This window comes from Periophthalmus magnuspinnatus, chromosome 15, assembly GCF_009829125.3.
Source record: "Periophthalmus magnuspinnatus isolate fPerMag1 chromosome 15, fPerMag1.2.pri, whole genome shotgun sequence".
Taxonomy (NCBI): Eukaryota; Metazoa; Chordata; class Actinopteri; order Gobiiformes; family Gobiidae; genus Periophthalmus; species Periophthalmus magnuspinnatus.
In genome coordinates, this window is record NC_047140.1 from 21,971,708 (window position 1) to 21,999,074 (window position 27,367).

The window sequence follows — 27,367 nt, forward strand, 5'->3', positions numbered from 1 at the left end:
GCTTTCACTATTATAGTTTATATAGTTTATTCAATATTTTCTTTAGTAGTATTTATCGCTAATGTCATTGTGACAAGTCTGGTGTAAATTACTGTATAAACGGTTTATTTAAAAGGGTAACTTGGCCCACTGTTCCAAAGCCCTATAGCTGATATATTTTAATTCACACTTGTTGCAGGATGTTGATTGTTTTTAATTAGCACTTAGCAGAGCTGGTTCTCTCTGTGGTGAGGAATGCTCTGAATAGACTCGAGATCCTCACAGTCTGGGAAGTGTGGCTGTCGAACACCCGCCACATTGCACACTGACACTGGCCTGGCTCTCCGTCAGAAACGTACTGAGTGGTTAAACAAAAAACCTTTTCATACATAAGCTCCAAATGACGGCTATGACATGTGTAGTAGTAGCTAGCAGCAGACTTACTGTAAATGCTATAAGTGAACATGTTTTACCACTCAATCAGCATATCAGAATTTGAGTATTACTGTATTCCAAAGTTTGCTAATAAAACAGAATGGAACTGAACTGATTTTTTTCTGATGTGGAGCATTTCTGGTAGGAATTGGTTATCGGGATCGGTCTGTTATTGGGGGGGAAAAAATATATATATATATATATATATTTGGGACCAGTGTTTTTTCTACACTACCTCAGTCTCTGTGTTCTCATATGTAAGTCCCAGTTGGTCCTCAGTGCATCAGATTTGTCTTTTTGAACAGACTGATGAGTGAAAATATAGCTGTATGTTTATGGAATTATGAAACAAATGATTTTATGTCCCAGGTAAAATATATATTTTGTTGCAAAAAGTTAATTTGTGAACCATGACTCAACATGCATTCATTATCCTATGGATTTTAAAGCTTAATATCAGTATTGGCAACTACTGGATATCTGCCATTATATACTCAGGCCATTATAGAGCAGTAGTAATCGTTAGTAGCCGTAGCCTTTGTCAACCCATTGTGAGGAGTTTGTGCTGCTTTCTGCTCAAAAACACAAAACGTAAAAAAACTGTTTAGTTTAGTCTTTTTAGATGGACATAGTATTTGAACAAAATGCAAAATAAAAATCTACGTGGGTCATAAACTGTATACCAGAAAAAGGCATTATGTCTTCTTTTAAAATGATGTTTTGTCACTTATTGCAGTTGATGATGCAAAGATGACTGAGACATATTGTCCAGTGAGTGAGTGGTGGGAGTGACTTGTGGTAGCATCCAGCTGTGACTGTACCATGTCCATTTGGCTTTTCCTCCTCTCTCTCTTCTTCTCTCTGTGTCTCTCTGTCTTTTATCCTCTTCTCTCTCTCACCTCTCTCTTTTAACTTCCCCTCTCTCCACATTTGCCCCTTTCTCTTAGGAGCTGACCTGTCGGGAGGAGCTGCTCACTCTGCTTCTGTCACTGCTGCCACTAGTCTGGAAGATCCCAGTTCAGGAGGATAAAGCCCCAGGTTAGTGCTTTATAAAAACAGATAGTACTAATCTGGGTTATAACAGTGCATACCTCGACCTATATGGCTGATGCTGAGCCTTGTGACTATTAGAGGAGTCAGAGTTTGTGATTTGACATGCTTCATTTACAACCGTGAACTCTTCCTGTCTCACTTTATAGATCATTTTATTGTCTTGGTCTTGTTTATGAAAGCTCTGTGCTAGTTTTTTACTCTGATATTTATCTCATAAAACAGATGTTCTGCACCAAATTATACATTTGCATTCCATGATTGCCATGTTACCTACAATTACAAAATTATCAATTAAAATTAAATTAATCAGAAAAAAAGTATTAAAATTTAGTGACAAATTTATTGGCTTTAACAGAAGGTCTTTTGGTGCTTGGTGGCATTACTCAATTTTAAAAATCTAAATGTTTAATTTAAAATTTTGTGTGCATTTTGGTGCTGCATCACTGTACATGATCTACAACTAGTACTGCTGTGATAATGGGATCCAGATGAATCCTGTCTAAACCTGTATTTTGGCTGGGTAGCTTTGGCTGTTGCAGGGGGCCCTGTGACCTTAGAATGACACTGGTATTTAGTACATTACCGTTATCTTTTCTAACATAGAGCCTAGACATTTTTACTTTAATTAATTCTTCCGAACTGAGAAAGTCTTTACAAGCAAGTGCACCTGACACAGATTCCTCCTGTGAAAACCATTTCAAATTGCAAATTATGATTTACTCCTACAAAAGTCAATTCAGATCCTCTTAAAAGTATTCTTTGTTTCTTCAGATTTCACGCTGCCCTCATTACTGGAGGTGTTCCTGAACTGGGAGGTAAAGGCCGTACCTCTCAGAGCGGGACAGAAGGCTGGGACAGATGAGCAGACCCCGGGGAGGAGACCGCGAGTGTCCAGTGGTACATGGAAGTCCCGCCGCTCGCGCAGGACCGCCCAAAGATACTCTGTGAAAGATGCGCGCAAATCCCAAGTGTCGACGTCTGATTCTGAAGCCAACTCTGAAGACAGGCCTGTCCCAGGACCGGGGAGCGTAAGGAGCAGGAGACTCCATGGTGCCGCATTAAGAGTGAGCTGTCAGCATCACAGATCTGAGCCACAAATGCACACCACAACATCGAACGCAAGCACAATCACTGACAACATGAGTGCTCCCTACCACCATCCCTGGACCACTGCTTCTCAGACAGACACAGAAACTCTCACAGACCCAGCAGCCATCTCCATTTTCAACCGAATGGAGAACTCTCCATTTGACCTGTGCCATGTGCTGCTGTCTCTGCTAGAGAAGGTGTGTAAGTTTGACATGAGCATCAACCACAACCCTGGCCTGGCAATCAGCGTAGTTCCCACTCTGACGGAGATCCTGACAGAGTTTGGGGAGTGCTGTGGGGGGGGCATGGTGGGAGCTGGGGCAGAGGAGCTGGCCGGGGGCTGGACAGAGGAGCCCATAGCTCTGGTGCAGAGGATGCTCCTGCGCACCATCCTGCACCTGATGTCTGTGGATGTGAGTCAGAGCGAGACCCTCCCCGACAGTCTACGGCGCAGCCTCACCGACCTACTGCGTGCTACGCTCAAAATCAGAAGCTGTTTAGACCGACAGACCAACCCCTTTGCCCCTCGTCCTAAGAAGACCCTGCAGGAAGTGCAGGACGACTTCTCATTCTCGCGATATCGCCACAGGGCACTACTCCTGCCCGAGCTATTGGAGGGGGTCCTGCAGGTGCTCCTGGGCTGCCTGCAGGCCTCCACTCCAAACCCCTTCTTCTTCAGCCAAGCTTTGGAGCTCATCCACGAGTTTGTGCAACACCGCGGCCTAGAGCTGTTTGAAGCTACAGTGCTGCGTCTGGAGGGCCTGTGCCGGGCCCGGGACTCTGAGATCGGAGGAGAAGCAGCGGAGCGGCTGCGTGGGCTCATCGCTGGTGTGTTTAAGATCATTAGTGCTGTGAAGAAGGCCAAGTCCGAACAGCTGCATCAGTCAGTCTGTGCCCGTCGACGCCATCGTCGCTGTGAGTACTCACATTTCCTGCACCACCATAGAGACTTGTCTGGTCTGCCTGTCTCTGCCTTTAAGCAGGGGGCCAGACGTAACCCCTTTGAGGAAGATGGGGATGGGAAGGAGGGGGACGGGGACACGGGGAGGTACCCGGAGCGCTGCTGCTGTTTAGCTGCCTGTGCTCATCAGTGTTTGCGACTACTACAGCGGCTCTCCCCGAGCGGCCCGGCCGTTCTACAGGTGCTAGCCGGGGTCCAGGCCGTGGGCATCTGCTGCTGTATGGACCCCCGGTCTGTGGTTGGACCTCTGCTCCACGCCTTTAAAGCCCCAGGTCTGCGCAGTTACCAGTCCCATGTCCTGAGTGTTCTGGGGCGGCTGATCTTGGACCAGCTCGGAGGGGGGCAGCCCTCAGAGAAGGCAAAACTGGCCTCTTGTAACATCTGCACTCTAGACAGCAGCCAGCTGCCCGGGCTGGAGGAGACTCTCCAGCAGGGGGAGCACACAGTTTCCAGTGGGTTGTGTTACCGCTCTCAGGGGATCCTGCCTAGTGGAGGAGGCACTGAGGACATGCTATGGAAGTGGGACGCGTTGCAAGCCTATCAGGAGCTGGTGTTTGGGGAAGACTGGACCCTCAGCCAGCAGGTGGCAGGCCATGTGTGTCACCTGACTCTCCGTGGCAATGCCATCGTGCAGTGGCAGCTGTACACTCACATCTTTAATCCAGTTCTACAGAGGGGGGTGGAGCTTGCCCACCATGCACAGCAACTGGGCGTATCCACGGTCTGCACCCAGGTCTGCACTTACCACACCCACTGCCTGCCCATCGAGGTGCTGCTAGTGTACCTGCAGACACTACCCGCCCTGCTCAAGTCCAGGTGAGATATCTGATATAATATTCATTCACAGACAAAAGGTATGTCATTAATACATTATGACATTTAAATGGCTAACGGAGAACAACTCCCTTAATTTTGCCTGATAGTTTAGTTTAAGAAAGCTCTGAGAAACTGACCATTTCAATTCAATAAAAAATTTAATGAAAATCCAATCCTGAGCCAGCCCTCTTGCATAACCCAAACTCATTAAAACTGCTCTCTGTGTACTCTTGATATCCACTTACAGTAAATCCACCTTGGACAGTGTCAGTGTCATTAGAGTCATCCCTGCAGCTCATTGCTAATTAATGTCAGTCAATAATTGATCACTGTCGTGTACAGTGATAGGGGGCCCTGAACTGATTATGTAAGTCCCAATAGTTACAGGTCTTAGACATATCACATTGGAACAGCTATGTTAGTTAGTTAATTACTCTGGATGCTTTATAATATATTGCTATAAAATTGTGCATGAGAAAGTGCAGTACCTCTATGTCCTGCTGACCTGTGAGCCCAAATGCAAATCCAACTTGAGAAAAATGACAACTGTCTTGAGACAATCTGTCAGCTGTGGTTTCCTGATCTAAATTCAGTGCTTCAGTGCTTCAGTGTTTTCTTGGCCGTCTGAAGTCTTTCGAGAGAGGAAAAGTCAATATTTGCCACTTGTGGTTATCTGATGTTTAATACTTGTCTGAACTGTGATACACTTAAGCCCTTCAAATGTAGTTCTTGTTAAATCCATAAAGATAATGTAATATGACATTTATCAATTATTGTTTTTTTGTTTTTTTTTGATGATTTAAATATTAATGCATTTGTCCTTTTTAATTTAAAAAGCAGTTTCCTATGGTCCTCTCAAACATTTGCTTACCTCAAAAGGAGAAAAAAATATTATTGTATCATAATTCAGATTTTGTATTTGTATCATAGCACCATCTGTTCAAGACCACAGTATTGCCAGTAACAAAATTAGACCACTGTCAGAACTAGGTGAACAAAATTGTGCAATTACAGAACCAAAATACTACACAGTAACACATCTATGCATGAATAGATGAATAGATTTTATCCTTGTTTTATGTTTTAGTCATATCTTTTCTACTTTATAATGTCTTTTCTACTTTATAATGTCTTGAAGTGCTGTATAAATGAATTAGTTGTTATTTTTAACAGGGTGATCCGGGATCTCTTTGTCAGCTGTAATGGACTGAACCAGGTGACTGAGCTTGTGCATTTGGATCAGACCCGGTCTTTGGCTCTTAAAGTATTCGAGACTCTGATCATCGGCATCGGGCATAAGCAAGCCGAGGGGGTGCTTCAGGAGCTGGAGAACGCCGATGCAGAGGAGACAGAGGCTGTTTTCGCTTTGGCTGAAGAACTGGGGTCCCGAGGAGCTGTTGAGGGTCCACAAAGTCTTAGTAAATTTTACGAGGGTTTAAAAGAAGCTTATCCCAGTCATAAAAACAGGAGTGGACAAGGACGCGGCCCAGGACGTAGCCGCGCAGAGACACACTTGCATGTTATCAACCTGTTCCTGTGTTTAGCTTTTCTATGTGTAAGCAAGGAGGCTGATTCAGATAGAGACTCGGCTAATGATTCGGAGGACACTTCTGGATATGATAGTACTGCCAGTGAACCTCTAGGGGGCCGACTTCCTTACCTGTCCCCAGATAGCGTGGCTCTACCTTCCAAGGAGCAGGTACGCAGGGCTGCTGATGTTTGGTCCGTGTGCAGATGGATCTACTTGGCTAGCCCCTTGTTCCAAAGACAGTTTTTCCGATTAGGAGGGCTAGATATTTGTCTACGCCTCATGGCTATGGTTATCCAAAAGCTCTCCTGCAAGACCAAAGATGGAAAAGCCAAAAAGAAACGTGACGGGAAGAATAAATGTAGTCCGGAGTCCACTGCTCCTAACCCTGTGGTGGGACAGGAGGAGGCAGACACCCACAGCCCAGCACACTCCGAGGGGAAGGCCAAAGACCCGGCCAAAAAACTGGAGGAAGAGTGGCAACTTCAGAGCATACGTCTCCTCGAGGCACTGTTAGCTATTTGTCTCCACAGCGCTAATACAGCCCTGCAGAGAGTGGAGCCTGAGCTGTCTTTTCAGGTAGGTCCAAATCCAAATCCACTTTATTTATAAAGCACATTTTATAAACAAGCCAAAGTGCTGTACAGAAAGAGAGAACAATTAAATAGAAATAAATCTGGTCCTAAAATAATAAAACTAGCAATATCAAACAAAGCTAAAGCCATAAAAATGCCACTACATAAATAAAACCAATAAAATAAAAATAATTAAAAGCCCTAGAGGAGTGCACAACTGGTGTTGAAAGCTAGGGAACAATACTCAAGCCATAAAACTTATTATATTTTGCCTTAATATATATGATTGTACAGGCACGGCATAAAAATACTGTACACCCATTTAGTCTGGGAATATTTACCATAGTCATCAATAATTAGGATATTGCAGCCTGTTGAATCTGAATTGGCCAAATACATACTCGCCTTGTCATTTATAAATGAGGATAAAAGTACAAAATTGCTATATTTTGATTAAAGTACAACTAATGTATTTCTTCATCTTTGTTTCCAGCTACAGTCTGTTGAAGAGACTCTGTCTGAGGTGAGAGACCATTTAGCTCGTTCTGGAGTGGTGAACTCTGACCTAGCCATCCCACTGTTCAACTCCCTCCTGAGGGTTGCTTTAGCCGAGGTGTCCCCCTCCCCAGACCCACCCGAGGAGAAACCAGAGAAGGTAAGGCCCGCATTTCTCCTATATTCACCTTATCTCCTTATCTTATTTAATAATTTAAAAAAAAATTTTTTCCCTTTTTATTCCTATCCATGAATCCATCCAGATCAGAATGATGAAAAATCAGGACTGTTGCCATAGCGATTAATAAGTTGAAATATAATAAGTTGATGTATCTTTTGAATGAGAAAAAGTCATCAAAATGTTGCATTATGCCACATATAACAGGAAGCTGTTATATCTTTTCTGTTTTTAAAAGATTGAAGAGATTTGTTAAAGTCTTTCCTTTGGTCTTACCTTTTTAGGTCGCCACTGCCCCCTAAAGTGCAGAACATCTCATTTCATATTAGCCTTGGAGAATTTTTTGTTTTGTTTTGCTGCAATTGAACAGTTTATCCTGGTTTGGGATTGACACAAATGTTACATTCGACTGTAACCTCTTTATCGGAGTTATTTATTGTAAAGCCAATAACCAATCAATATTTAAATCAATAATTTTTCTGTTTTACTCCTGTCTCTGGCTTTATTGACGTATGAAGCCCTGTCTAGTAACAAAATGACACCTTGCTGTATGTCCCTGTGAGACTCTCCATCCTCCCCTGTCCATTCAGATTCACTGCCTTTGTCTATTGATTACATTGACGTAGACAGTCTTTAAGTCTTCTCTTTGTATTATATTGCAAAATATAATGAGAAGTGCTGTTTATCGAGACACAACCAACACAAAGAAATTAAAGCCTTTTCCATTTAATCAGTTGTGCGTACTTGGCGGCCCTCACAGTGCGTTGCTAAGGAGCCATTATCTGTCTGATGTACAGAACAGCAGCAGAGGTAAATAATGACAGGCTTTCTTTAGGTCTACCAGGGATTGCACACCTCCTACATGCACACACAGTTCAAGCAGATGCTTTGCTTTGTGGGTTTTTATCGACTAATGAGTCATGACCACTACAGTGAGAAGAACAGAAATGTACTGTTTTGTTGTAGGTGTAGAAGACCACTGGACCTGTGCTAGTCTTTCTATTATTGCCCTTTTTACTGTTTTGTACCAAAACAAAACTATTTCAAAATCATGTTTTTTTCTGCTATTGGTCTAACATGTTTTTAACACCAATTCTAGAGAAATAAAACAACATTTTAGCCTTATAAAATATGATAGTGTTGTCACAATACTAAAATTTAGAGAAGAGACTTAATTATTACTGAGGTATCGAAATGGCTTTTGAGTATTAAGACACACATTTTAAGACAATAGAATGTAACTTTATAATTTTACCATATTCTGAAATGTAACATTCTAAAACTATATATATTTGGCCTGTTTGAATTTACACTTTTTCAAATGAGTATCACTTAGCAAAAGATTTTATAGAGCCTCCTGCAGTTGATCAGGCCTAGTTTCAGGAAGAGTATGTGCTGTCCTGAATATACTGAATGACCAGGTTATTCCATCAATGGATTTTTTCTTCCCTGATGGCACGAGCATATTCCAGGATGACATTGCCAGGATTCATCGGGCTCAAATTGTGAAAGAGTGATTCAGGAGCATGAGACATCATTTTAACACATGGATTGGCCACCATAGAGTCCAGACCTTAACCCCATTGAGAATCTTTGGGATGTGCTGGAGAAGGCTTTGTGCCGTGGTCAGACTCGACCAAGATCTTGGTGAAAAATTTATGCAACACTGGATGAAAATAAATCTTGTGACATTGAAAAGGCTTATCGAAACAATGCCATAGCGAATGTGTGCCATAATCAAAGCTATAGGCGACCGCAACTTTTTTTTTTTTTTTTGCAAAAGTGTACCTTTTAATTAATATCTGTTTTGCAGTTCTAAACTTAAATAATAATTTAAAAAATGCCTCAAGTAAGAGGTACTACGACTGCGACTCCCATTTTGTAAACAAGTAGACAGACTAATTAGGATATTATTGACACTCCTTTGGTGGCTACGGAAGGTCAATAAGTTATTTCCATACATTATCTTGTTGTACTGGCTGTATTCACTCAATTTCCAGTTAATTAGCTGGTGACGTCTCCTCCTGTCTCCTCCTTAGGCATTTTAAGACTTGAATGGAAAACATGTCTCCCTAATCCTGTTCTTAAATTAGGATTTAGCTTTTATATAATAGATTTACCTATTTCCTAACAGCTTATGTTTGCCTCAATGAGCCCTGTATAGTGTGGTATTCACTTTATATTGCACTACTTGCTATTCTGTCAGTGTTAAAATAGCCTATTCTTGTTTGAAAAGGGTGTATATCATAGTACTACTAATATTTTTTCACATTTACTTTGAGTATGTAGTTGTTTGCTATGACTGGCTTTGCTTCCTCACATCAAGGAACTGCCTGTGTGAGCGTGAGTCAGCTGAGAAACGTCTTATGACCAAAATCTTGTACTTTTTCCCCTCTTACTTGAAAACATTTAGTCGGCAATTGATTTGCTGCATTAGTGGTCAGACCTCTGCTTGTCACACACATTTTTGCCAAACTTTTTCATTTTTACAATTTTGTTCAGCCAAGATATGGTTGAGTAGACGTTGTGACACCGTTTTGATATTGAGTTTCCTGTTTTTGAGTTTTTGTTTTGTGTTGTCAGAAGTTGCAGGTCCTGGTGGAGGGGGTGGTCCCCGCGGGGGATCTGTCTGAAGAAGTAGATGAGGTGCAGAGCTGTGGAGTGAAGCCCCCTGGGGAGGAGGAGGGCTACGACGCAGACAGCGAGAGCAACCCAGAGGACATGTCCCATCAGGAAGAAGGTAGGTCCACTCCACAGGATTTAAACACGCTACAATGCACACTAACTTACATCTCCTCCTCCCTTTGTCCGACCTCTGAGCTGAACATGGTAAAGTCAGTGTTTAACTATTGTCATTTTAAGTCTGTTTTAAGACGTTGTTCTCTGAAATTCGAACTTTGTTTTTGTTTCTTATTGTTTAAATATATATTATTTTATTTTGAATTCATTTTCAGTTTTTTTTTTACTTTACCAAATGCAGCATTTTTGACACAAAGTGCAGCCTTAAAGAAACATTTGCAATTTTTGTCTTTTAAATTTTTTTCTGGCTATTTCTTTCCATTGAGATGCTATTGCTTTACCTGAAATGTTCAACAGTTCAAACTATTCATACTGGATTTATTCAATTGTGTTAAGGTGTAGGTCAGTTATCAATTCTTGATCTTGAAAAACATACATGCTTACTGTGAGTAAGCATGCATTTAAGCTTGCCTATCCACAGATCTTACCTCTAACTTGGCCTGGTGGAGTCACCTGCTTGTGTCCATGGTGATAGACATGCTTAATAAAATATTGTGGAACATTCTTACATTCGCACATTATTTTTTCATGTTAAGTGCACAGCTTTGACAGTTCTTTCTTCAACCTCTTCCTTTGTTATTTTTTTGATTTTTCTGTTTCTTTCACACACTTTAATTTTAGGATTACCCAAAAGGTTTCAACATATCACTTCACACGCTTCACACAAACTAGCTTTCCCACTTTCTCTTTGACTCCTATTAACCTAAGCAGAGCCTGTAGTACAGTATCAATAGTGATTTTACAACTTCTACCTTTTTTGTAAACATTTTTTTTTTTTTTTTTTTTCAAATGGGTATTGCTTTGTGGGAAATGTTCCTCCGTATGGTATTAAACTTATCTTACCTTGCATTTATTCAATTACAAGTGTTTTTGATGCTCAAAAATACATTTAATACCATTCTTATTGTTGGTGGTCTCACCACTCCATGAAGATGGATATGTTAAAGCCGTACTGTGGAACACTCCATACAAAACAATAGCACATCAATGGAGACAGGCAGCAGAAACATTACATATTGCACCTTTAACTTGCACTAAGGTGATTAACTATTATTTTACTATTCAGTTAGTTGACTAGTCAAATGTGTATAACTGTTGTGGCTTTATGGAAAGGTCACAACATTTCAGCTTTCATCCAGAAACCTTTTTCAATTCTGAGGCAATTCTGTGGCAAAGGCAACTTGACAACTTCTTGAAACCTTTTGTTACGATTGAACAAGCCTGGATGAGTGAGAGATTACATCGGCTTTGTACCTCTTTTTCTTTTCCTTGTGTTGTTGTCGTTATTTTTGAGAGAACACAAATTGATTTTTTTCATTGTTGTGAACAGCATACCACATATAAAAATTACTGCTTGTTGAAGTTTTGATTGATTATTTAAATAGCCACTATCCTGATATAATTGTTCATTTTAAAGGCACACTATATGTTTTTAGGTGAAGGGGCTGAAGGATTCTGCTCCTCATGGAGATGTTGTTTTGCCTGGAATCTTACATGAAATAACATACAATCTAGCAGTCTTCATGGAGACAAGCAAGTGACTGTATGGTTTATACCATGCTGTGAAACATTTCAGGCAAAGCAATTACATTTTTATGAGACAAGCATGTGACATACCCTTAGGCCTGTCACGGTAACTACAATAGCGACTTATCTTTCAATATATGAAACCTGGAACAGTATATTTTGGAGCTCAATATTTATCACATATTTATTTACATTTTCTTTGCAATAGTGGGGAGATTTTAACCATGTTTATGTAATAAGAAAAGATTTGAGCTGTAGAGGGTTGAATAGATACAGTAACTTTTATGGTCAAAAGTTACTTACTTATTAAAAAAAAGGTTTACTGGGAATATCCTAATTTATTGTTATTGTCTCAGTGGCATAAAGTAGTTTCCATATCATCGTGTATCACAGTATTTCTCTGTACCAATATGTCATGTTTCAAACTGTTGTCGTGACAGGCCTATGTACACTACACCAGAAAAGTTATATAGTGCATCTTTAAATCTCCAAAATCCCACTTTCAACATTTACCTCGTTTGTCCCTTTCTCCCAACATCCCTAATTCTAAACGTCAGCACGCTAAAGCCTATTGATGGAGAGGACATATTTTTGCATCAGCTCCTCTCAGTGATTTATTGTTGGGAAACTGAGAGTGTTTACTTCTCCCACTCCCTCATTTATCATTCGGTGTTTTGGACCTTGATGCATTTTTTGGCATGCAGTGGAAAATCACTCAATTTTGTGCATGGCTCTCTTTTGCTGTATCATTGGTGGTTCAACACTTCTGCAAAACTGCTGCCTTACATTGTGGTGTGGTAAATGTTGTGCAATTCGTGATGTTTCTGGTGACATTCACGATGACAAGGCAGCTACTTCTATCAGATCTCCGATGCGTATTTGACCTTATGAGACCCTTTCATTCAGAACAGAGCCATTGTTTGATGTTTTACATCTGCAGGCTACTCTGTATTGACTCATGAGCCACATCTTGTGACTTTTACGTCTACATCGGGTTAAAGACTTGTTGGAAAATTGTCGTCCTGGGTGTTAGTTAATCCTTAAATTCTGGGAAAATCTGGAAAAATATTGACAATTTAACTTCTGTACTGTAACTAATGCTGCTCCTATACTATTGCTATGTGACGTCCTTATACTATTGCTATGTGACGTACCATAGCAATTTCATGGATTCTAAAATGCTTTATTTCCTTCTTTGAGACAGTGTAACTGTGGCTTGTAGTCAATGTCGATGAAGATGGGGTTTATGAGGAGCAGTTTTACACAAGATAGATGTAGCCTTAAATTTTTTATATCATTTTCAAATAGGTTGGTTGTGACAGGTTAGGCTACCCATTTCTCTGGAACATAGTTAATATCAGTAGATTTAAGATTATACTAATGATTTTGCCTAGACTTTTGTACTTTTGTCATTTTGGTGGGGGTTATGATTTTACTTTCTTGCTGGACAAGGGCAGCAGATATGTTACCTAGCAACCATAATGTTCACAGGGGCCAAAACTTGTCTAAATTACACAATAGTTATGATTTGACAAAAAAAATAAAATAAAATAAATGACAACATCTTTATTTTCTTAAATCAATGTTTAAACTGACTGCCTTCCTTGTGTTTGAAATTCCTCTGCATTTTGGATGGACTTAATGTCAGCTGAGGCCATAATTAGAGAGATTCCATTTTAGAACTCGCTGCTACTTCCTGTATTTACCAACTTTTGTTTTGAAAATTTCTGCACAAATTGCCTCCTTACTGATGTAAAATTATGATAAATATTTTCCGTACGCACTATCCCACCAAACCAAGTAATAATAATAAAAATATGCGTCAAGTTTTTTGTGGGTTCATAAGTTTGTATTGGTTTAAGGGCCAATTGAATAATTCTATCCCATCATTGAGGTTATTGTTATCAAATTGTTTTGATTTTTGTGTCGTATTAACCTATTCACTAAGAATAATCATGTACTTTATACAAACTAGCATCAGTTTATAACAACCAATACTATAGTGGGGTATCAGAATAAATTATATAATTAAAATTATAGTTTAATCAAATTTCATTTTCTTCCGCTTATATTGAAATGTTGTTTATAATACTTGACTCAAATTATATGTAATGTTAATCTTTATGATTCATAATAACATATTCATTTATGTAGAAAATTGTTAATTTTGATCATTTACTGATCTCAGTTTGCAATAAGTTTATATAAGAAGAATATCTGTATCTAATTAGTTTTTCTCTATTCATGCTCAAATTACAGAGAAAATTTTATTAGAAATTAACAAATTAACAAATTAACTTGGCACATGTTGCTCAGGTTTCCTCTTTGTCAATGCAGTCCGCCGCTAATAAAGAAGAGAGCACTACATTACAGAGTGTGTGTAATAAATTAAAGCCAATCCAAGAAGCTGAGAGCGAGCCGCTGTTATTCCATGTAAATCATATGGGAACTCCCCTCCTGCTCTGCTCCTGAGCTCTGGACTGGTTTAATTCACTTTTATGAGCTGTCTCGGTGATGGAAATAAGTAGCCATAGCCCGAGAAGCACTTAGATCATCAAATATTTTCATCAACGTAGCTTTTTAGTCTATTTTCACAGTGTAAGCTAATTTTTTCATCTTATTCATGTTGCTATGTTTTAAGTGGTCTTCACTGTGTTGTTTTTTAATAGGGTTGAAAGTGGAGTCTACAGCACTACATGAGTTGGGGTCTGCGGTGGAGGGGGGTAGGAGAGGGGTCTTGCTGTTCCCAGAGATCTGCACCATGGAGTTGCAGTTACTGGCCTCGGGCTCTCCAGACCTAGACGTCCTGAGCCATGTGTTTCACAGTCTGCTCGGGGCAGTCCACGCCAACCGCCGCAACGCTGCTCTGCTCTACGACCAGGTTTGACTGACTTTTACTAGTATGATATAGTATTTTTATCCGTTTAAAACTGAGATTGATAATTTTAAATCTTGAATGAAATGTTGTAATTTTTTTAAGGATTTTTTTTCCCTTCTGAGTTATTATTCCAGTGCCAGTAATATTATTTATGGTGTGGTATATTTATCAAATATTTGCTTATTTAAGGTGCACTATGTAACTTTTCTGGTCAAGAGTCATCCACCTGCTTGTCTCTGTGGCAATTTTAATGCTTTGCCAGGAATGTTCCACAGTATAGCATTAAAAGTGTCTATCTTGCGTTTATTCAGTTACAGGGTTTTTTATTGCTTAAAAAATCCCTTTGGAAACATTGCATGCTTACTTCAGCAGGCTGTCTCTTAAAAGATCTGACTACCTTGGCCTGGTGGCTGACTTGTCTCCATGGAGATAGTTTAATGCCCTACAGCTGAACACAACACTAAAGTCAAAACAATAACATGTTCATGGAGACAAGCAGGTGGCCAACCCTCCACCAGAAGTCTACATAGAGCACCTTTAATAATAGTAATTTGGCCTTTCCCCATATTGGCAGGCCTTACAATTTTCTGATGTCTTTTGAAAACAAGTGTCACAGTAGCTAATACACTGTGGTCATGTAATCACTCTATTTTCAGCGGTTGTGTAAATTACTCCATGTTGTTGTTTTTCTTTAATACAGGGAGGAGTTAAAACCATCCTATCTGGCTTTCACAACATCCTTTGTCAAACAGAACCATCTTTTAAAGGTATGCATCTACTTACACTGTTGATATTGCTTCAAGATGTGCTCAGGTCACAGATGCATAAATGCAAAAACATGAAGGATGACCTACTTTGAACACTTCTCTCAAGAAAATAAGACTCAAGTTAATTAATTGCAATGTAGGATTGACCCTTATAATTCCTTGTTAAGTTCAGATGTGCTTTTTATGTCATTTCAAATTTAGAAAAGGGACAGTGCATATTAATGAACATAAGATACATATGTAAATATGCTAGGTTTTAGCCACAGGCTAAATTCCATCATCATATAGTTCACTTGTTACTTTTTACATTTACATTTTATTTGTATTATATCCATAAAGGAGGTTTTTTCACTTTCTAACGTAATTATACTAGTTCTAAAACTAGCTATCATGAGTTGATAAAAAAAAAAAAAAAAACACTCAGATGCCTGTGTAGATATCGTATGCCCCAGAACAAGTAAGCTGTTATACCAAACTTAATAGGGGCACTGGTGTCAAAATTATAGTCGGGTGGTTTTAAATTATGTTTACTTTCTTGCTCTCAACACTAAAGTTATGGCTATTGTTTCTGGCCCAGTGGTGTTTTAATGTGATCTATTTATATAACCCATCGTTGTTCATGAAGTTATATTTTATTTTTCCAGACTGTCAGACTGTCCTGGTGGAGCTGCTGGTGTCCATGGTGACCCAGAGAATCACAGCAGAAGAACTGGCTTTATTGATTCGACTGTTCCTGGAGAAGACCCCACCCACAGTAAATACACTTCACAAACACTGCTATGTTAACTCACTCTGTTGACACTGAGGCCAAGTGAGGACTGGAATATAGGACTGCATGGTGTAGAGACAGTTGGCATATGAGAGAACACACACCAATGCAAGGTTTAATCTCCTCCGGGGGGTTGAAAGCAAAATTATTACTTTAATCAAGAAGAGCTGCTCAATCACCCTCTGCTAAACAACTAATGCAGATGTTGGGATTTATATGTCATTAAGTACATATATGAAGACATGGAGAAATACAAGCCGTCTAGTGACCCAAATTTGTATTTACAAATATGCTTATTGGAGATGAGGGCCACATACTACTGTGATTCCTGCAGTATTTTAACGTCCACATAACAATAAGTTTACTTTTCTGGGACAATGCCATGTTAGCAAGGTCTGTTGAGATTCAGTTGGGAGTCAGCTTGGAATTAGATGTGCCTAAATACACATAATTTGTCTGAAAACATCTTAAAATAGAAAGAAAGTAGTGTTTTCCAGCAATAACAAGAAAAAATTATGAAATGTTGGCGTGTGATAGTCGAAAAAAAACAAAAACATCTTAAATTAAATGCCAAAATCTCTGAGGAAATGCTAAATGAGTGATTTTTATTATGACACATTTATTAACAGAATGTTATCAATTTTCAAAGTGCTTGGCTGAGCTAATTTGATTCTTCCAATGTTCCATTTCAAGTGTACTATCACTTCAAGTGTACTATCACTTCTCTGTATTGTTTTTTTACATTGTTCATTCACATATCTCATTAACACATGATGGTCCCTTGAGTCTCAAAACAATTAGTGCCACTCTATGCAGAAGGAATTTGATGAGCAAAAAACTGCAACTAGATCTATCATGCAATATTATTGACCTTTTTCCTGGAAATATTTCTCCTGAAGGCCAAAGTGGAGCTTGTGTCAGATCATGTGAATGTAATGACATGTGACCCCCACCTCTCATCACTCTCAAATGCTGACTTCTTGGTAGCACTGTGATTTATTTCTGTTTATTTGATAAACATATGATTGTCTATTTGTTAACGAATCTCTAGAGATGGGAAGCATTTTTAGCAGCATTAGATTAGTTACATTCCTACCCCCCTTTTCCAAGAGCCTTCAAGTAACGGCTCTAAAAAAAATCTAATGGGAGTGTTTGCCTGGATTATGGCATTAAACTTGTTCACTATGCATATTTTCAATTACCTTGAAAAACATTCATTCTTACTGGAGATTGGGTTGCCTCTCCACAGATCTGAGATGTAACTTATTCTGGAGGTGTCATAGCCTTAATTTTTCGGGTCACCTTTGCTTCCTGATGTGCAGTGATATGTGCATTGACCTAAGTTTCCATCCAATTGTCTGTAGCTGTAGAAAAGAGTTTGCAATATTTTTTTTGTTTTTACTTTTTGTTTTTAACTCCCTACATAATATACTTTAATACTCAAACGTATCCTTCATTTTATTATGTTGTTTTATGGTTGCGGCAATCTCCCTCATATCTCTCTTTTATTGTTCCCTACAGGAAATTTTGCTAAAAGGCATTCAGCAAATCGTAGAGGCCAACATTGATGTGGACCCTCTGCACTTCCTGACATTTCCCTTAATCCTCGGGGCAGTGACTCCTGGTGGGATTTCCCCGGGCGTCAGACAGAATGGCTCAGCTGGGGGCAAAAGCGTGGGTTTACTGTGGAAGGGTAAACTGTCTCCTGGGCGACGAGAGGGGGAGGGGGACTTTCGGACCACCACCGTTCGCACCTCTCCATGGCATGCCGCCCCCTTGCACTTGCCGCTCGTGGGGCAGAACTGTTGGCCTCACATGGCGTCTGGGTTCAGCGCCTCGATGTGGGTTAGAGTGGTTGAATCGGAAGACAAAGAGAATGAGAAAGACACAGGTGAGATTAAAAAATGTACTTGGTTTGTAAATCAATAGATTAAGCATTTACTAATTAATTTACAAACACTTGCACTTCTTTCATTTTGTTTTTGCTTGATAGTTCAAATTATTTTAACATGATACTTTTTTACTTCTTTATTTGTTATAGTAATGTGTATTTCATATCCAAAATTACACAATATGAGTGGTTCAGCAACTGAGAAGGCAATTTTTGCATGTACTTTTTTTTTTTATAAAAGCCAACAAAGAAAGATCATGATAATAAGTCAATAGTAGAATTCTAAAATAATGTTAATATTGTACCTAGTAGTGTGCACTATGTAACTTTGTGGTGGAGGTTCAGCCACCAGCTTGTCTCCATGGAGATGTTACTACTTTGCCTAAAATGGTCCACAGTATGGCTTTACACGGCCAAGTGGTGTCACCCGCTTGTCTCCATGTAGATAGAGACAAGCAGGTGACACCACTTGCCAAGTTACAGGTTTATTTCACAGTAAGAATGCATGTTTTTCAAGATATCTTTGAGCAATAAAAACACATCTTATTTAAAAGATTAGGCAAAGAAGTAGCATAACCATAAGACAAACAGGTGGAAAACTCTCCACCAAAAAAGTTATAGTTTACTTTTATATGACTCTATGGAGAAAGAAAAGTTTCTTTCAGCATAGACACACAGTTGAGGATATATCAATTTATGTAGGTGCTTGCTGTGTCTTCCATAAACATGAACTGGTTTTTGAAATTCAGCTATCACTGTTTTTCCAGAAGACAGACACCTCTCCACCGCTGAGTCCCACCACGGTGCCACTCATCCTGGGACGACATCCAGCGAAGAGTCCCTCATTCATATTCTGTCCATGGGCTCCAAGGCACTGATGCTTCAAGTGTGGGCAGACCTCTCCACAGGCTCTATGACATTCAGGTGAGTATCCTTCAGCAAGTAACCACTGTTCAGAAGTGCATATTTTATCATAAGGTTGTGTACTGTTTTTCTAGGATGTGTATTGACCCGAATGATGAGATAAAGGCAGGACTCTTGGCACAAGCGGAGTCTGGAGAGGGGCTGCTCCGGCCAGGACAGTGGCAGCACATTGGACTGACCTACAGCCAGCAGCCAGAGGGCAAGAAGAACATCCATGGCTCTGTAGTGGTGTGGGTGTGTGGAATCAGGTAATATCTCAAGGTCCTACAATATGCATGATACAATATTTTAAACTACTTTGGACTTCTTGGCCTTTGTAGTTGATATAGTATAACTTTTTCATGTGTGTCTGGGGGGGGGAAAAAAAAATCAAATGCTGATGCCACATTTTTTGTGTTATACTGTGTATACTAATACAACAATGAGTCTGAAATATGAAGCAGGTTCAGGTGCTGCCATTAAAACTACCATTAGTTAGTTATCTCCATGGAGATGGGTTAAATGCCTTACATTGTAGGAACATTGTAGTCAATACAATAACATCTCCATGGAGACAAACTGATAGCAGACCCGTCCCAAGAAGTTACACACTGCACCCAGTGGCAATACAAAAAATCCAAACTATTGTAAATAAAAAACACACATCTAGGCCTTACTTGCAATAAAATTGCACTGGTGGGTGGAGAACTGCATCTGCAGTGCTGGGTGAAGCAACTGGTAGCAAGCTAAACCAATGGCAGCTACTCTCAAAGTTACTAAACTGTGTAGCAAGTTTCATTCCAAAATAATCAGTGCAAGTTTGTCAAGGTGTAAGGACTTGATAAAGACAGGTTATATTAAAAGTTGCTCCTTGTTTAGACCTTGCTCTCGCTCATGCTTACATTGATTTTTGTACTTACAGTTTCAAATTCAGTTAAACTTTCACACTCCTGAGGGGAGCTATCAAATATTATAGATCATATCTTTTTCAGAACCAAAATATTTTTCACAAATCCAATATGCAGCTAACTTTCTGCTATCTCAACAGAAAATGTGAAGTTTCTCTGGACTATACATTACCCAGAAAGTCCAGCTTATCCTCAGACAGCAATAAAACCCTGTGCATGCTGGGACACTGCCTCCTGTTGTCAGAGGAGCAGATAAAGCAAAGCCCACGATGGAACATGGGAACTGTGCTGCTGTTTAATGGTAAGTTTCCTGCCACTTTCTATATTAAAAAACACCATAAATTACATAACATTTCTTGAGTATAGCCTGTATTTCCTTGTATAATCAGATCAGTTTTATGTCCCTCCTATCCCCTACTTGATGCATTAGTTACACATTATGTCTTATATGCATTCCATCCCACACAGATTTTTGAATGTAGGCACAGAAAAGTATGTTATAGAGGGTATGCACTAGGCCAGTGGTTCACAAACTTTTCACGCAAAGTACCACCTAACACTTTCCAAGTACCACCAGATCTAAACCTTGTCTAAAACAGGACTATTTCAGGTCTAAAGTGGTGTAAAATTGGACTACATCATTGCTACAACACCTATAACTAAAAAACTACCCAAAGGAGAACCAAAAAGTAGATAGTTTACTCTAAATTAAGCAATTGTAGAGGACACATACCACAGTTTGAGAAACACTACACTAGACATCACATTAAAAACTATTTGAGCGGTATTGCAAAGTTATGAAAAGCTTTAAGCTCCAGAGCTATGGCAAGAGTATTTCTATTAACACTCAATGGGCTCAGAGTGCACTTAATGAAACAAGTGGATTTTATTAGTTGTTTTTTATTAGTTGTTACTTTTACAATACATTCATAACAGCCTTTTTGATGCTTGATGATCCTCCTACTTTCATTTCACCTGTTCTCTAGACTGTCCTTTCTGTGCAAATAATAATTTTAATCTTGATTTAACAGGTTAGACTTCTAAGTCCTCTTTCTTTTTCTAGTTTTGTAATTTTGGTTTATAATGTAGTTATATTTATAATTTTACTTCCTGGTTGGACACGAGAAGCAGATATGACATAGAGGCATGTTATATAGCAACCACACTGTTAAAAGGGGCTAAAACTTGTCTAAATTACACAATAGTTATGATCTGATGAATAAATAAATAAATCACAACACATTTATTTTGTTAATGTTTAAAATGCCTCCTTGTTTGTAAATTTCCTTTGTATTTTGGATGGAATTGATGTCAGTTGACGACATAGGTAGAGATATTCCATTCCAACTTTTTGTTTTGAAAATTTCTTCACAAACTGCCACTTAAACTTAAACAATATAAAATTATGACAAATTATGATTTACCTCAGGTATACTGTCCCACTAAACAAAGTAATTATTACAAAAACATGTGAATCTCTCGAATGCACTTTAAATGATGAATAAAATAATTGTTGTTGTTATTTTTCTCCATAATCAGGCAGCCCTAATATAACACTAATGTAGCTCTATAATTGTTTTGCTATTCAGTCCAAACTTTGGGGGCCATGTCTTGAATAAAAAATGAATGCATACTAATGTACCATCTATTATGTTTAGTTCTCTAAATTTTCAGGTATGGTTTTAGGATTAAGTTAAGATACACATTATTGCCTTTGTAGGGATATTTATCCTCTGTATTGACCCATCCTTCAATGCCGCTGGGGCAGCCTGTCAAAAGCCCACTTTTAGATCTTAAGTCAGGCTTGGTCAGGATGACCTTAGCTGGAGGATTTTACCAGTTTCCTAACCCTCTTAAGAGCCGAAGTATGATTATGAAAGAGAGTTGCATACAAATCTGAAAAAGTCTGAAACTCACCACTCATTTTACAGTGGTCTCTCATGCTTTTCCAATGCTAGACTCCATCTCCCCGGTCTGTGGTGTCATGGTGTTTTGATGGTTTATCTTGTGGTAAATGGCTGTGACTGGAGTGATGTAGGGCATGCTGTGGATTCTCTGCATTCTTTGTGAGGCTGGCTCAATACTTCTCTTGTTGTCTCTAATGGACTGTGAGTGGCTTAAGGCTTCTCAACTTAAGAGAGCAGCTGACAGTTTTAGACCTGCTGTTACCATAGGGACTCATTATGGTCAGATATTTATGCATGAGGAATTTTGTTTTGACAGCAGCAAGAAATATAAGATTGTGGGTTTTTTGGTGCTCTATGAAGAGGTTGTTAAAAAATAGATACTAATCAATACTAATAATATAACTGACATTATTGACACTGGCCCTTTTCCTAAATAGTTTTAAAATTAGGTCTGGATCAGAATTAGAACTAGGTCTACTGCAGAATTACTAAGACTACATCATAATATTTACCATGAGTCAGCAATGAAGTATTGGTGATTACAGAAACTGCTATTATTTACTTTATATTTTTGAATAAAACTCTTTGACTCTTGCTGCCTAAATATTTATATTTCTACTATTAATGTATTGTTGGATTGTGGTACTATGATAATGTACACAATTATGACTATTAACAATCGAATAAAATGACAAACATCTTGGCTTGGTTTGGGGGTGTGACCAGTGAATTTTACCCTTAGAGTTAATTTATTTGAATCAGATTTTTTGTTGCAAATATTAATTGTGATCCTACACCACTGGCTCAAAACCTCCAGGCTACAAGTTTCTTTTTGAAAGCAGGATCCCTCCTCACAGCTAATCTATGCTCCCTCAAGTTTGGTGTCAAACCAATCCAACGTTCAATTGAATTACACTGCAGACACAGAGGACCTCAAATATCCCTGCATCTTTCAGAGAGAACTTGAATAACCCTGAAACTAAGTGAAAAAGGGCCTGTACCTGACTTTTACTTCTTCAAGTTTAGGTAAAACTTTCGTATAATAAATGCAACTTTTTGGGAAAAAAAAATTGACTGAATGATAATGATTGAATTGTTGATCTATTTTATTGGAGATAAGGAAGCAACTGCCTGTGACTATTCCAGACAATTGTTTCATGGTCCTTTTAATGAGAGAAGGAACCAAGCAGGTTTAATTGTTAACTGGGAAATGTTCTTCATGATTCAAAATTATAAGCTGTTATTTATAAATTATTTGATCACTTTATCAAAAGGATGTTTGTTAACTGTTAACTAGCGAGTTGATATCATTGTTACATTTAATTCTAACAGCTGTGTCCATACAGCATAATGATTCATTTTTAATGTTTGTTAGTAGCTTAAGTGTTGACAGGTGATCAAATCTCTTGTTCCATTCCCTTTTCTTCTTATTGTTATATTGATGCATTATTTTCTATTTTCAGGATCAAGAATAGGTTCAGAGGAGGCCTTCTACCTTTACGCCAGTGGGCCTGACCTCACGTCCATAATGCCCTGCAAGTATGGCAAGCCCAGTGTGTCATTTTCAAAATTCGTCACCCTGGAGGGGCTCAAATGTGACTATGTCCGAGACCTGCTGACCAAAAACAAAGATGTGGATACTACAGCTTTGGTGGTAAGTTTTTATTTTGTGTTTATGGTAATCTGATTTTGTCTTTAGGCTTGGTGTTTGTTAATTAAGTGCACTGCTACAACATCAAAATCTCTTTCTCAATTACAGTCTTATTTCACAGTGTTTGACCAATGTTTTCTTCCAATTAGTTGCTCTCAATGATGACGGCCCACACTGCCGCCAAAGTTATTGTTCCACTTTAGAAAAAGCTATTACAGTTTAGCTGCTGCTATTTCAATCAGATGGATATTATTTTCACATTAAAAACTAATGACATGTTTGATGGTGGGTGGGCTGAGGAAGTGGAGGAGGTGATCGGGAAGAAAGGACTTTCTATTTTGACTGCTAATTCTGCACAGTGTTGTGTCTTTGTGAGAGGCAATTCACCTACCACCTATGAATAATAATGATTTTTATTAATGCGCAAACTTACTTTTAACTTGGTGATTTAATTTCAAGCTAATAAATTAAAAATGGGTTTAGAAATAATTGGGTTCTACTATTTAACACGGCTGAACCAGGACTGGTCAATATGCTAAAATAATGAATCACAATTTTTCTTTTTAGTTTTGCTTTCAATATTAATTTTCTGAACCAATACACACTTTTAATTATTACAGTTTAACCAAAAAGAAATAGCCAAATTTCTTCCTCCAAAGTTTGAACTCTCCTCCAAACCACATGCTTTTACTGACAGAGGATTTGTTGTAGACCTCTTAGTTTAAAAACACAAAAAAAAAAACCCCAAGCTGATCATTGACGATTAGACATGACTGAATTTAAATTTAAATTTAAATTTTAAAACCTTGACCCTCACATTTCAGATTTTGATTGATAGATTTGATAGCTTGACAGAAAATGTTACTTTAATTTACATCCATATACGCATAATTACACCTACTTTTAAATGTATACCATATGTCCATGTCTTCCAGCCATTATATTATATTACCATGACCTGGAAATGGAGAGGCAAAAAGAAAAACTTATAAACTCCCACACCATGTACATTACTGAATTGTGTTACATTGATTATGTTGATACACTGAAACGATATGTTAGTGGGCTGTGAGTGTAAGGAATGTTAACCATATCAATTTGTATGTTTTCGTTTCATCCCAGGAGAGCCTTGCAGTTGTTTATGCCCCCAGCAGCCCCAGAGTCTACACCATCTACGAGCCAGTAATCAGACTGAAGGGTCAGGCTAAAACTGTGGTAACGCAGAGACCGTTTAGCTCTAAAGAGGTGCAGAGCGTGTCCCTGGAGCACCACGCGCTCCGCTCCCTGCTCCCCACACAGACACAGGGCCTACAAAGCGTCCTGCACAAGATTGGAGGGACAGGGACATTTGTGTACCTCTTTGCACAGGTACGATCAGTCGCTATAACTTCTTTAGTTTTCTCCTGGTTTTAGGTAGTGTGTTGTTTTACTGCAGCAAGTAGAGTATTGATAAGAGTTTTTAAATTTCTTAGCTCCACTTTTCCACAGCTATTGAAGTAGGTCTGCCCTAATAAAATTGCTATTGCACATATAAATGTCACAAAAGTGCTAATCTTTCATATATTTAAATTGTAGGTAGGATGAGTCTGAATATATGCAGTGTATCTCATGTAAATGTTATGGATTATTGAGAAATTGAGCTGCTAATGACTATAATATATAGAGGGAGTTTTTACTGAAAATTTGCTTAAAAACACCTCTACTGAAGTGAAATAATTAGCATATCCATGGGTTTTCATGATGATGAGAAATTGGGAGCATTGCAATTAACAATTTAAAACAAAAACAAAATATAATTGAATTTGACTAGGGGAAAAAGTATACGGTTTTATATACTAGGAAACTGAAACTCATGAATAATCAGTTTTGGCAGGGTGGCATTTGTCTTTTTTTAAGCATTACTTGTCTTTCTCTGTCCTAATGGTCCTCCCTCTTTTGGTGATGTCCAGACGGTGGAGCTGAGTGACTGTGAGCAAACCCAGGCTCTGGCCCTGAGGGTGCTCCTGTCTCTGTCCAAAAACAACCAGCACCGCATCCACGAGATGAACTGTTACCATGGATACGCCATGATCCACCAGGTCCTCATCAAGTCCAAGTGCATTGTGGGATATCACATGCTCAAAGTGAGTCCTGCCCTCCAGTCTTACCTCTCTCGTATATCTCTGAATGTGTTAATTAAAGTGGTGGTTTTCAACGTGAGGTGCGGGTTCAACTAGTGGTACAGGAACTCCACAATGGCCTAAAGGTTCAAGAGAGTCTAGCTGCAGACCCCCACCCAGAGGACCCTACCCCACATAGCTCCATCAGAATGCACCTCCACTGACATGTCCCCACTTTTTCATTAGTTTATTCTTTATAAGCAGTTTAATTACACTTTTTATCAGTCATTGCCTTAGTTCACTATTAAATTCTATTTATGGCGATAAAGCCAATTTCAATTTGCGTTTGCGTTTACTGCCACTTCACAAACAAAACATATATTTAACTGTCAACATGTAGCCTACAATTGCACAAATATCAAGGCTATTCATTATTTCACACAATAACGCAGGTCACACGTTTCAATAAAACAAAAAATTTATCAAAGAGCCACCGAGCACATACACACAGAGGGGGCAGGGTCTGTGCACTAGACATGACGAAAAGAGGTGAGTTCACAAAAGAGTCAATGATCATGGAGAAGTGTCCCGCTTAAGTCTTCAAATCGAGAGTTATGCTAAATACATGATTAAATATGCGTGCAGTGTATTAGCGCTGAGTTTACCGCTCGTGTCTATCATGTTTACTTTGATATTCATGCTTAGCAAGCAGAGGGCTGATTTGAACCAGGAATGCAGCAGAACTGAACCATTACTGAACAAAGATTAAATAGGGCTAACCTTACCAGACCTGAATCAGGACTAAAGACTAAGCCAGAGCTCTACCAGCCTTCTATTAGAAAGGAGCAGCAGAATGCATATATTCTTCTATTTAGGCCTAAATGGTAAAATGAAAAGCTAAGAGCCAAAGCACGCAACTCTTGATTAATCGCAATTTAAGCATGTGGGCTAATCTTGATTTATAAAATTCATTGCGGCCCAGCTCTAGTAAATACAAATAATATAGACTTATGTAGTTTATCTATGAAAGTGTTGCCATAGGCCCTGTGTTTGGTTACGATTAGGCATAAATCTGTAATAGTTAAGGTTAGGAAAAGGGTTTGGGGTTGTCTTACTGTAAAACAACGTTTTCAGTGTAACATTAAAAGTTGACAGAGGCAGGAAACAATGGACTTTGGTGTTTTTTTTGGCATGGCTAGTGTTTGTTTATGTTTAAGCACCTGTGGATGGAGGCAAGTCACGTGAGGGTTCTCGGGGTGAAGGTCTGCAACCAGATCCCTCTCTAAGAGTTTGATCGTGGCAGACAGGGCCAGTCTCAGTGTAATAAAATGTATTCCTGACTCTTCACCCCCATTTCACACTACTTACTGTTCTATTTAATAATGTTTATAATATGAAGGAGCCTAAGAAACTTAACCTAAAAAGTAACGACAAAGTTTTTATTTTCATTTTCCTGTTTAGCAGCATACTAACATTTTCTCTCTTTTCTCGGCCACTGAAGCTTAGTTAGGTTTAGTCACTTTATAATAACGACACTATTTAAAGCCTAATAAAGCATGAAGAGAGACTTAATTGGTTAGGGTTAGGAAGGTTTAGGGTATTAAGTAGTTATTAAGCCTGATGCATTTTGAATAAACTATATGGCCATTAGGCTTTGTTCATGTCTTATTAAGGTTAATTACAGTGTTATTATCATAAAGTGTTACCAATGCACTTAAGACCTGGTTTAGTCTCCCTTCTCATATTCTTATATTGCCGTCCATTGAAGAACGGTGCATTCAAAGAATGTGGGTTTGGAAGCACACTCCATTAAAGCATTTTCTTTGTCCAGTTTTCCTCACATATTGGATCTAGTCTGTCAGGCCAGGCCCTGTGTTCCTGGGTATGGCCTGCTGTTACTTGACCCTGTGGTTGTGTCTGTAATTGAGCCGTGTGAAGACTCGCTGCTGAAATGGACTCTGTCTGACTCTATAAAACACTGAGCCCCCACAGAGTCTTGTGGCCAAACGGATTGTCTTTGTGGTGAAAATACTAAGTGTTGAAGTTATGCTATAGTGTACTGTAGTAAGCTGTTATTTATCTTAAAGGGGAATTAGAAATGTGTTTAACACATTTCAAAGAATCCAAAGTGAAGCATTAGCACGCAATGAACAAGCATT

At 38.9% G+C, this 27,367-nt stretch overlaps 1 protein-coding gene across 3 annotated transcripts in view; it reads left to right on the forward strand.

Moving 5' to 3' along the window:
• Positions 1-27,367, forward strand: part of lyst (lysosomal trafficking regulator) — an 89,489-nt gene that overhangs the window by 23,125 nt on the left and 38,997 nt on the right. For 2 of the 3 annotated variants that reach the window (XM_033980231.2, XM_055227289.1), the window contains 15 exons: positions 1,362-1,452; positions 2,239-4,333; positions 5,507-6,440; positions 6,930-7,091; positions 9,693-9,849; positions 14,105-14,316; positions 15,014-15,080; positions 15,725-15,834; positions 17,371-17,740; positions 18,508-18,664; positions 18,739-18,912; positions 19,692-19,852; positions 22,922-23,112; positions 24,232-24,477; positions 25,059-25,232. In XM_033980231.2, the coding sequence (XP_033836122.1) occupies positions 1,362-1,452; positions 2,239-4,333; positions 5,507-6,440; positions 6,930-7,091; positions 9,693-9,849; positions 14,105-14,316; positions 15,014-15,080; positions 15,725-15,834; positions 17,371-17,740; positions 18,508-18,664; positions 18,739-18,912; positions 19,692-19,852; positions 22,922-23,112; positions 24,232-24,477; positions 25,059-25,232 (5,301 nt within the window). The remainder of the gene's footprint in view (positions 1-1,361; positions 1,453-2,238; positions 4,334-5,506; positions 6,441-6,929; positions 7,092-9,692; positions 9,850-14,104; positions 14,317-15,013; positions 15,081-15,724; positions 15,835-17,370; positions 17,741-18,507; positions 18,665-18,738; positions 18,913-19,691; positions 19,853-22,921; positions 23,113-24,231; positions 24,478-25,058; positions 25,233-27,367) is intronic. The other variant, XM_055227288.1, reaches the window with a different exon arrangement.